General features: G+C 40.1%; 1 protein-coding gene across 1 annotated transcript in view; it reads right to left on the bottom strand.

Moving 5' to 3' along the window:
* stk10 (serine/threonine kinase 10) overlaps nt 1-12,550 on the bottom strand; it is a 37,111-nt gene extending 24,561 nt beyond the window's left edge. The window contains exons 1-2 of the mRNA XM_013909530.1: nt 12,020-12,550; nt 861-1,025 (exon numbers count right to left, since the gene is read on the bottom strand). Of these exons, the coding sequence (XP_013764984.1) occupies nt 861-1,025; nt 12,020-12,178 (324 nt within the window). The 5' untranslated portion in view covers nt 12,179-12,550. The remainder of the gene's footprint in view (nt 1-860; nt 1,026-12,019) is intronic.

Here is a 12,550-nt window from a genome sequence, read left to right as displayed (position 1 = left end):
CTTACAATTCTAATGCTTAATAATTAACTGAAAACTAACAGAAGAGTCACAAACATGCCAAACTAAACATCTACATTTTGCACTTCTAGTAACCGCAATAATCTTTATCTTTAGCTTTAACACTGCCTTGTAATTCTTCAAATATTTAAAATCATGCCCCGACGTGAGGTCACCATTTGTCTTGGCCAGATAGAGTGGGAGATTACAGAGGGAGTTGAAAAGTTTACACTTGACCCAGTGTATGTGTGAGAAGAAGGAATGATTCAAGAGCTGGGGAAACATAGCTGAGATTAATCCTCATTCTTGTAGTATCATCAGGGTCATTTCTGATGCATTATGTCAGCCAGGGGTTCTTCTGTCATTCCTATTTAGGCAATAGACTCTTCTTATCACTATTTTTACAACAAATCTTGCATACGGAGGAGAAATTTCCTCAAGATAAAACTGTTGCAATAAAAACAGTTGTCACAGAGTGAAACGGAACATCCCACCAGCCATTCAACATGCACAGTGAAAATATTTGTTTTGACCCTCTTCACTGACTGTTGAGGTTTGTGTGTCATGGCTTTTTTGGGTCCTGGTTATGAGTGGTTTTGAGAGGAAGACGACTGAAGTTCCTTTAGTGCATTATGCACCAATCTAATTTCAGCCTAAAATCATTGAAAAAGGTCGAATTTATTTAATTGCTTTGTTTTGTTTTTCTCCATCCAGATCATGTTAAAATGTGTAAAGATAGTGTGTCAGTGTTTGTGGTTAACCTCTTTGACAATGTTCAGCCAAAGAAAAATAAAACAAAGAGCCAGAGGGCAGCAAGTCTGTGGTTTGTCTGATTTGCTCATTCAGATTTCAGCATTACCTACCCAGAGTTTATTCTCATAATAGAAAGCATCAAGCAGCTTGACAATGTAGCGGTGGTCACATTTAGCCAAGATGTCAATCTCGACTATGTAATCTTCCAACTCTTCCTCAGATTTGGTCTCGATCACTTTGGCAGCAGCCAGAACTCCTGTCTCCTTGTTTCTGGCCTGTGAAAGGAAAACAGATCAATGTTAAATGAAACATGCATGAGTAATGGCAGACCTTTTTTTTTTTAACTCAGTTTCCTCCCGTTTTTGTGCTCAAAGACTTTCAAAGCAAAAGTAACCAACCCTGTGAATTTAAGTGTTTCAGGTCTCCAGAGAGACCAATTTTTATCATTTAGTTATACAGAAAACATCAACAGTGCGGGAGGTTATTGCCAACATTTAATTTTTCATGGCCCATATAACAGGGGAAAATAAATAAATACACAGTATGACCAATGTTAAGATTAAGGGCCACATTTACAGTTCAAAGGCCCCCTTTTTGTTTGAAAATCTACAGTTGGTGATTAACTAAAGAGGTGCAGTGTCATGGCGTAGTAAGAGGTAGTTTTCCAGCTAGCCATAATTAATACAAAATGTTGGTAGATGATTCTGTAAATTTTCCACAGTACTTAAAATCATACAAATGTGAATTTTGCAACGTGCAATTTACAGTAAATGTGCTAGGGGCGCATCTCATTTTGAGCCTCATGTGACTGTGATAGTTTCCCGTAAGAGTGGTAATTTATTTGGAATGTCAGGCGGTGAAATTATCAAAATGAGCTCATAATTGACAAAGATGGATGGCTCAAAGCTCGGAGCTCGGTGCTAAAGCATTAGCTCCGTCCTTAAATGAGTCCCTCAATGAGTTCTCACTCTGAGTTTCTAGAGACAGAACAATGCCTGAGATTAGGCACACAGCACAGGAACATCTAATGATAAATGAGGTTTGGCTTGGACGGTCTCAGTCGTTGTGTCCTTGGGCAAGACACTTCACCCGTTGCCTACTGGTGGTGGTCAGAGGGCCCGGTGGCGCCAGTGTCCGGCAGCCTCGCCTCTGTCAGTGGGGCCCAGGGTGGCTGTGGCTACAATGTAGCTTGCCATCACCAGTGTGTGAATGTGTGTGTGAATGGGTGGATGACTGGTTGTGTAAAGCGCTTTGGGGTCCTTAGGGACTAGAAAAGCGCTATACAAATACAGGCCATTTACCATTTTTATAACCCTCCTTTGGATAAATGCTGGACTCCACCTGAGTTGTCAGTTTTATGCAGAGATAAGATGAGATGCTCAACAGCGAATTCTAACAGTAGAGTTTCTTATATCAAAAACATATTGATTCTCCTTCTCCAGTTGCCTCTCTTTTATTTGAATTACAGTTTCCAGAGAGAAACACATGTGTAAAACCTGAGCATACACTATATTATCTTACTCACTACCTTGTCAAGTCTGCTCATTTTTGGCAAAACTAATTTGCTCTGCTCTTCGTAGACTGCATTAATAATCTTTTTAAATGAACTAGCTGCATTTATAAATTAGTACGTAACTTTCCACTCCCATCAATGCACTGGGGAATCATGGTAACGTGCCCTGCATAGTTTATCTGGCACCAAGAGTCTCAAGTCTTAGTTTGTTCAAAAGAGATAACTTTGATCACAATCTGTGCTGGACTTTATTGTCCATGCTGTAGCCAAACGGAAGAAGACACTCCAAGATCCACACGACAGCAATTAAAATGCTGACTAACATTTACAGGCAAAACTGGAAAGGAAGCTCCACACCCTCCCCTGAGCAACTGAAGAGTCAGAGGAACTGAAAAGAAGAAAATGCCACTTTAGCCAAACCCATCACACGCATAGACAAAGAATTCCTCATCGCTCTGAGTGGTAAAGAGAAGAAAATAAAGCAACAAAACATTCAAACGGTAGAGTGACTCAAACAGCATCAAACACATGACGCTCTCTCGTGTATGAGGCAGGCTTTTTTCAATGTGTTTCTACAGTCAGAAGTAAATATTCACTCCAATCATTGTTAGTGTTCAACTGGAGACAAATGAAGACTTAAAGTGAAGTCAAAAACAAATAGCTAAAGGCGGGGTCATCTGCTACACCTCATTTAAACCTGCCCTAAAAAATATCAATTCAATTTCTTTGCTGTAAAAATCTAATATCTAGGAAGTGATGGTTTCATCACGATCATGAATGTTGTCTGATTAATATGGTCAATGCATGTGCATATAATGAGCACAAGTGTTTGATTTTATGACTAAATAAGGAAAAAACAAAGAAAAAGAAACAACTGCCTATCCTGGTGAAATCTGGACCCTGTTGTGGTCTACATCCACCCAGTGGCCTGCAGAAACAGACTATATTAAGTCTGGTATCTGAATCCTTCATGGTTTACAGAGGCTGTGGGAAAACATCTGAACAAACACATGAGGTTCACAGCGACACATCCTCATCGCAGTACTCCTTGGACTATGCGCGTTTACCTAACAGAGCTCCGGAGAAGTTAAACTTTCACCAGCAGATTAACCTAAAGTGTGACTCAAGAGGATGCGATCTCTTGCCATCAAACAATCAGTCTGTTAACAAGTCTCAACAGTAAACACAGACACCAAACTCTTGCAACTGCTTTGCTAACATTACAGCTCTCTGCAATAGCGCTGTATCAGCTTCAACAAAGTCACCATCTGGGGTCAGATTTCCAAAGAAATGCATGTTTTGACAAGCTAACAATTCCAACTACATGTCTGTGGAAAGCACATCTGACACACAGTCAACACTGTGTGGGTAACCTTATTTTTAGTACAACAGATTTTTTTTTTTTAAGTTCTTAACTTCCTTGTACAAAATGAAACTCTCCAGACACTTAAGAAATTCGAAACAAGATATTTTGTTCTCATTTAGTACAATTCTTCCTTGTCAGACCTGCCTTCCTTGTTAAGTAAAAGGTAACTTGAATTCCAGAAGGTTTATTGGAGTTCTAGTTACTAGTAGAGTGTAAAGTAAAATGATTCAGAGAAAGGTTAAACTTACACACTCCTTAAGCATTTTTTTAAATCCATCTAGTCCAATTATTACCCATGTTGGGATATTTAAAATTCCAATATTTCCTTTTTTCAGATATTTGCAACTTCCCTGTTGGCAACACAAATGGAATATGTGTTTGGAATATCCCAACACACAACAATATCACAAACACGACAACAGGGTAGACAAGAACAGTCGGGCAAAGCATAACCGAGTGAGCAAATAGCTAAACATGACAAATGTTAGGGGAGTCGGTGGAGTTTTTATGTGTTTGAAAGAAAAAGAATACAAATATTGACCAATACATTGAAACATTTAATGTTTAAGTCGAATATCCATATCAATCGTTTAATTAAAAAATAAAAAATAAAATCATACATCAGACAGACTCTACTCAGAAAGGCCTGTCTCTCATGCACACATGCGGGCATGCACGCACGCACATACACACCCCTTTACATCTCAGTGGGAGCAAGGCAGAGGAATGTGCCTCTGGGCTTCAGCTGGTTGGGGGTAGACTCAATGGGCAGACTGAGAGAAGTGAGTGTCCTGCAGTTATGTGGTCCTTTTTGTGTGGAGTGAGGAATGCATTACGTCAATGAGGATCCTCAAGCATGGTATATAAACACAAACGTGTTTATATATGCACCTTACCATCTGTATACATTCCACTAAAAGGAACAAACATCAAATCTCAAAGGACAAGCTGAATTTCTGGAAACTAGCACCACATCAGTGCACAAGTGTACGCAGTCATATGTGCACGTTTTGGTGTATAAATGGTAGTGTGCTTATTGCACCCAACTAAAAAATTTAAAATGTTTTCCACCACATCATCCCATATAAGAAGGATTGTACCTTTTTTTTTTTTGCACTTTATGCAACAAATATGACAACATTTTCTAACTTGTAACAGTTTTCCAACTTGCAACTCCTACACAACTCATCTGTTATAAAGCAGATGACACACACACTGATATCAGCTGGCCCAGGGGCCACCTACAGCATTCTTAACATGTTCACTCATGACATAACTAAAGTTCCTCCACTTTTTAAAAAGCATACTCGGGCACCAGATGTTAAAGTTGAATAGGGAAAAATATCACGCTTTATTGAAAACATTAACATCTAATTTATTACATAACGACGGCACACCCACAACCCCTTAAGGAGAAGAAATATAGTCAACTTGATACTGTAGCCGTTGCCATCCCACGAGACAACACTGTTTCAAACCCGATGACTCTTTACTTCCTCTGACTCTACTCCAGAGGAGAACAAATGTCTTAGGCTTTGTTTTGGTCTGGTTTCCATGGTTTCTACCTAAAGAACTTGTTTCTTGTCTGTCCTCATGGTACAAAGCTCTCTGTCCGTTTTACCATTTGCTCTTCTGGCATTTCAACAGACGGCCTAAGCATTTGTTCACTTTGAATTTTGTAAATTCTGAAAATATCTGATTAAACCACACATCAACTAACAGACTACAGAATGCTGAGTTATTAACCTGGACCACAGACTTATAATTTGGGCTGTTGGGCAATTAACTACTGCCATTATTTAATCTGCAGATTAATTTGGTCTATTAAAAACCAAAGAGTTGCCAAAAAATATTTCATTTACTCCAACATTGCATAACTCCAAAGATTGCAACAGAGTTACCATTTGTGAGCCTGTTGCTATCAAATTCTTAGCATTCAGATTAGAAAAATTATTATTTCCCTATCAAAATAGTTTCTGGCAACCTTTAGATCAATAATATCTCAGAGACTGTGAAAAGAAAACATTTCTTCTGCATCTTTTCATTTTCTTTATGTTTTTTTAATCAATCATCCACCAGCCTACTATCAGAGTGCCTCTGTACCCATCTTTCTGAAGGTGATTTAAGTCTCTCATATGGTTTTCAGTCTACTTAATGTAACACATGTGCAATAAACCCAGTCCATCCTCCTCACTTTGTACGCGAAGCTGTAAATATGAAATGTGTCTGCCAAACCTGCCTGACTTAGTTTTCCCATACTACTTTCTGAAGCTCCTGCTAGACAAAAGAATTAGAAAGGGGCAAGGACAGATGTTACTGTCCTGTGTGTCCACCTCCACACATACTGTAGGTACTGATAGACTAAGTAAACATAAACATACAAAAGCACACACTTCCAGTCTCCTGTGTTTGTGTGGCAGTCTTTTCAAAGTTAATCAGGACTGGAAGCAATAATGTTAAATATCCTGTGTTGACTAAAGTATTAATGATTAATGTGGATGTTTTGATTCAAAAGCACATGCCTGGATAATACAGCAGCTAAAACCCTAATCTCAACCTTAAAAATAAACTTAGATTAACGTTTTCCTCATTTTTAAAATGTATCTTTGTTATTGTTAAGAACATTAAAAAAAACAACCTAATTAAGTGACATGTCAAGGGACGAGGTGACCTTATGTGACTGATTACGCAGAACTTTCTCTGGGGTCACTCACCTACAGGCTGAACAGGCATTAAACACATACAGCTCCCTTCAGGAGAATGTGTGCACGGTAGACCTTTGTCCCTTTATAAACCTGTGAACCACCTCGCCCCTACAGGCCCTTCCCACATGTCTGCGAGCAAGAATGTGGTTCTTAGCTCACATATATAACTCACACCTCTTATTGAGATGCAAAGTATGGCACAAGCAGCACATGTTAAACAGCTACATGTAGGATGTTGACTTATTTATCTCTTGTTCTGTGATGGCCGTCTCAAGTGCCAAGTGGAACATTTGAGTATTTCTGGTTAGTCAGGCAACAGTGTCAAAATCAAAGGTGTCATTACTGCTGGGGATACCTTTGACTCACTTTTTGTAGTCCTAATTTCCTTTTTATTGCCTCTGCCACCTTCACATTTCCAGTATGAATCAGTAAGAAAATGCTTCTAAAGTGGGCTTGACACTCGCTTAAAGGTGGGAAAGAAATGAGCTGATCAAAAATAATTAAAGCTCGCCTGAATCACCTTTTGCTATTGTTTGCGTACAGCAATTAGACCTTATAGGAAGTAGAAGTGACTGAATAGTGCATTTGCCTGGATTCATCCACCCAGTCAAGTCACCAGCTCTCCTATCTTCTTGGTAAAGGTTGTTGTTCGCAGCTTTTGAGAAGGGCCCAAGCCACTATCTTGGAGCCCCCCATCCCCAAGCTCCCTACACTTTAGGCCAAACTGACAAACCACTACAGAGTAATGGATTGTGTTTTTTGTGATAAAAAAATAGAAAATACTGATTGGGTGTAAAGGTCAACAGTATAAATGGTTTATGTGGAAGTATGTTACCCAGTAAAGTATGAAAACTAATGTAGTCATCATCTTTTATTTACTGGATATGATGCATTCATGTGACATAGTAAAAATGTTCTTCCCAAAAAAAAAAAAAAAAAAAGGCACAAGGAAGCATACCTATAACTCTCACATGACATATTTTTAACAGGAAAGGAAATTACTAATTTGCCACTGCTACTGTTTATTAGGTTTTTTAAGTTCCAAGACAGTAAAGGTGAATGATAAAAAGCCTTCAGTGTGGTTGTCACTGCTCCTAAGAGCAGGGCTTCTCTGGGTCTAATCTCAAGAAGAAAGTAAAGTAAGAGAGGAAGAAAAGTGACTAAAATGTTTCAAGGCTGCATAGCCAGTGCTTACCTTTCACCTAGACATGTGAATGGCTCTGCAAACCCAATCATTATGGCTAACCCCTACCTTAAAAAAATAGATTAAAGACATGAATGTAGCTATGGCTCTATTGTGAAATACCAGAAGCTCTTACAGCGAAACGCATCAGTGAAGAACAAAGATTGTTTGACATATTTTCTTCTTTCAACGCCAGAGCATGACTCTTCCTCCTCTATCAAAACCACTGACTGTAAAGACAGCACAAATGTATGAATTTAGACTACTACTGGGACTACTGGGCAAAGGATACCTGACTGGAACAAATTTGTACAAAAACTGCCTAACAATGAAGCAATGAGCCTTTTCAGGATGTGAAAGTTGTGATCAACATTGCAACATGCCCCAAATTCAACCCCAAAGTCACAAAAACAAAACAGGTCAGGGAGGCAGGAAGTTATAACATACAATACCACAGACAGCCTTGGAAGAAAACCTGTAACACTTAATTCTTTAATCAGTGATACACCGGCCATCAAACCTTGACTTTCATGACAAAGGAGTCAAACTTCCTGAGTGCAGACTAGAAGAAGCAAGCACCACACTGGAGGGTTTATACGGTCTTATTTAAAGCACACCACAAAACCAAGCTCGGGCAAGTACTGCATGATTACCAGATTAATCAGAAAAAGTGTACAAGTGACACAAATGTAGAAAATCTGATATAACTGAAAATTCTAAATCTGTCATTTTCTCGATTGCTAATGCTGTCCGAGTATGAACTCACACATATCAGAAATTATCATGTAGATCATTAACCTCAGACCTACAACTAGAAACACAGATCACGGCTTTTGTAGATGCCGATGACAATGTCATCACGAGGATAACAGGGACTCCAACCATTCTGAGCCCACACCCATCCAGCTGGGCTCTTATCAGTCACCGTGGGCCCAGCTGCTCCCTGAGATTAGACCCAGGGAAACCCTGCTCTCGGGAGCAGTGACGACAATGCCACTGAAGTCTTTTTAAACATTCGTCTTGGAGCCATTCTTAATAACTGTGAGCATTTCATATGAACCTTGCGGCTTTCCTTCACAAAAAGGAAGTTGCAACCTTTGCCCCCTCCTACTCACCATGTGAGTTTCTCTTTGACTTCACAGTAGATGGTAATCATATTTTAAGTGATTTTCTGCAAGTCTTACAAAAAAACTACATAGAAGAGAAATGTCTTGTTTTATGCCTTTAACCAGTCCAGGATTTCCCACAACATTTTGGCCTGGTGTATGACCACATTTCTCTAACCTAATGTGCATAAATAGAGTTTTTTAAAAGTTTCAAAGATGATCAGATCCGTTACATTAAGTACTGTGGCCTAAACACTTGGCCGACTACCGTACTCGTTTCGTTTTTGCCATAGTTGAGGCCACCTACACACTTTCTACTACACAACATCCAGGCTGAACACACTGTCAGACCAACAGGGACAAGATTCACTGCGCTTTTCATCCCACAAAGGGAATTTGACAGCGCGTAACCTTAAAGCCTGTGTGTGTCTATGGAAACATTTCACTAGCAGCAGCAGGCTAGTGTGCTCAGTGGCACGTGGCTCATTAATTAGTGAGAAGGGCTATACAACTCAATTGTTTCATGCCTCACTTGCAGCCACAACACCTTCATACACAAGCGCAAGACTCCTTCCAACAAGTGCAAACACGCACAGAGAGACAGAGCAAAGACATCATCCTATGACACACTGAATCTGCAGGAAGTGGAATATGAGACTTGATTAGCCAGTGATGGTTTAAAAAAAAAAAAAAACAAGCCTACAGGGAGACAGAAGTGTCACAGTGTTGTGGGTGTTTGTGGGTGTGTGCATTACATTGCGAAACAAACCAGCAAGTAAAAGACTGATAACAAGCATCAAAATCCAATTTAGCATTTAACTAGTGCTAATAAAATTTAACTGCAATTTGAATCTAAACGTAGCACTGATTGCACACAGATTTTTTTTTGTGGTCAAAACTAACTTACTGACAAGTAAAATGTGCTCTAAGGTTAAAGATATGTTTGGCCCTCGAGTGATAAATGCAGTGTTAGAAACATCGGCTTTCCATTTAGCTGCTCTATAATCCCATTTAACTGCTGCTGGACAGTGATACTTTAACCTCATTAACAGAGCACCAGAAGGTGTAAACAACAGCATGTTTGAGTACATGTTTGTATCTGTAGCGTCCTGTGATACTCAGACTCATTAACAAAATGAATATTCTGCATTTAGGTAATTTATGCATCAAAGTATCAACCAACACAAGTGCACGCTTGTACTTATAGCACTTGGATGACAGATATTTGCACAATATTTTGACCCTCAATCTCCAGCAATAAAAAAGTTAGAAACACAGGCTTAAGTTTTATAGACCGTCATATTTTTTTTCCTAGCAGCCTTTCAATAATGGAAAAGTACAGTTTCACCTACAGGGAAGAATATATTCGATAACTGGGGGAGTATATTGCATTTTATGAGATCCTTCTTTCACACTGTTCCTGGGTTACAGCCATGCACACACATAGATTGATTTGTCCTTAGCACTACCCTTAAGCCTGGGAGTTGTTATTCTCCTGCTGGTGACATTAACCTTTGGAGAATCAGCCTGTGTGGAGCACTCGGTACTCTCTAGCAAAACTGCACAATTACACAAATCTGTCCTCAATCTCAAAGACCGAAACAAAAACAAAAAAAGCTCTACAAGCAGCGGTGTCCGACAAATGAAATTTATACTTTCTTCTCCTGCTGCCCATTGCACATCAACAGCCATCTTTTTTGTGACTCCTGCCCTCCCCCAAACAGTTTGACAAGTAGATGATCTCACAAGTGACAGGACACAGAGCCTCCTTCCCTCACGCCTGCTCTATCAAATACTTCTAACATCTGAAAGCATGTACAATTCACCACACAAGGCCTTTCCCTCCCACAGATGGGCCAATTATTCTGAGGTTTGGGAGCAGCGAGAGGAAGCCGTCTCCTGATGCAGTCCCACAGTTTCCTCTCTTGGCCATCGTCTGCTCTTGCTCTGCCTCCCTCCACTCCATCTGACAGCTGCAGGTGTGGAGCTGTCCTCCTCCAACCAACTGAAGGAGGAGAAACAGGAACCCAGGCAAATATAGTGTGGAAGGGACATTACATTTTGTAAGCTTGCCAGTTGTCTAAGTAGCACTTAATCACACTAGATGTACCAGCCACTTTCATTTGGCTTTAGCTTTAAACACTTTGGAGCTGAAGTGGACTGTGTGTACTTCTGCACTTAGAAACCTGAGTAATCCTTAAAACCTGAGTAATAAACAGCAGCTTATTAAAGGTTTCTTCAGATTTAAAGAACCTTGTACCAGGTCCCTGCCTTAGCATCTCAGGAAGAAAACCCAAAGCACTGTGCGTTTTCATAGTATGCTTCACTGTTAAGATAAATTATGCAACTTCACTTCTAGCTATAACTTGATCGCCATGTTACTATTTTCTTTTCATTAAATTGCATCCGTGGCAATAGCTTTGCTGGAATAGTGAGCATTATGGTGCTCTTCACACCCATTTCCCCACATGTATGTAAACTTTCCAGTAAAAACAAAAAAAAGAAAAGTCTAAACAAGGTGGGGTCCTCTGAAAAGACTGTGCTCTCTGTTCAGTGCAGAATTCTGCTTAAAGCATCACTTCTTCCACTGAGGCCCCTGATGTGTCAAAGACCTTCACTGTGCTCCACTGGGCTGTGTAGACACAGAAGGCCTGTGCCCCGCGTTGCAGAGGGCAGTGAATGTCTTACAGAGCCAGATTAAATATCTCCACTGAGTCAAAGTGCTGATGGTGGTGGTGCTGCTGGTGGTGGTGGTGCTAAGGTGCTTTCACTGTCCCTGCAGGCTGACTCAACAGTGGAGTCACATCATGGCATTTTTCTAAATCCTCCACATGCCATACATAATTTCAACTGCATTCACACAAGTTCTGAGAGGTCAGACCTGAGAGAGAAAAGAAGAGAGGTGCATCGAGGAGCCACACAGAAATAGTAGTCACCCATGCTGATTCTAAATATTTAGCAAAACTTTCACACGACAGCCAAAGTTAATGTAATGACTGCATGGGTCTGTTTAACATAAGAACTCTTGACCAGCAACATAGTTCAGATATCTGTCATATTACAGCAATGCTGGGATGGTTCAGCACCCACAGGTGAATGGAACTAGTCCACACCCAAAGGATGCAAGGCTTTAAAGTGTGTGACAGGTGGGGGAAAAATACACAGAAACACCCATTTGAAATGAAACTGGTATAAAGTATATATTAGGACGTTTACTACATTTTGTCAGAGTAAACTTAAGTAACTTTTTGATATTCAAGGAAGTTTTCATAAGCACAAACAGGCAACTTATCAACATTTCGAGAGGACTACTTCATTTGAGGACAAATGGGGTTCTTGGGGTTCTACAGCATTGTCAGACAACAGGTGCCTCGTGTCTTTTGAGAACACACTTACCTTGTAGACTTTTCCAAAAGCACCGTCGCCCAGCTCGCCAATAATTTCCCAAATGTCGTTGGGATTGACGTCCCGATTGACGTGCTCGTACTGTTTGGCTTTCTTTTTCATATCCATGGTGGGTAGACGAAATAGTTTACTGAATCTACCGAACGCCATTATTAACAATGTACTAACTTCAACTTTAAAAAGAAAAAAATATATTTTAAAAAAAAAACTGTCAACAGTCTTGAGCACGAGAGCACTAGGCACGCAGAAACGTGCAGTCCGCTAAAAAGAAAGTCTTATCTACCAATTTACAGCGTCACTTTCAGCGTCCTTGAGAGAAGAAAAAGAGAACTGGGCTGGTTCACAAAAAAAAGAAGAAAAAGTTAATCTATTCCGTCCATTTCAGCCCGTGGGCTCTGTCGTGGAAACTTGGCGTAATCCAATTAACAGGCTGTGGTTAAGTGCTGGGCGCGCGGTGACCACCTGCTGCTACGAAGACACGATGGAATTGCTGCTCGCCTGTCTGGCTGGGCAACTTGTTGA

This window comes from Pundamilia nyererei, unplaced genomic scaffold (assembly GCF_000239375.1).
Source record: "Pundamilia nyererei isolate P.nyererei 1_Seehausen unplaced genomic scaffold, PunNye1.0 scaffold00026, whole genome shotgun sequence".
NCBI lineage: Eukaryota > Metazoa > Chordata > Actinopteri > Cichliformes > Cichlidae > Pundamilia > Pundamilia nyererei.
The sequence above is the reverse complement of the archived record's forward strand: the minus strand, read 5'-3'. Positions and strand labels throughout refer to the sequence as shown.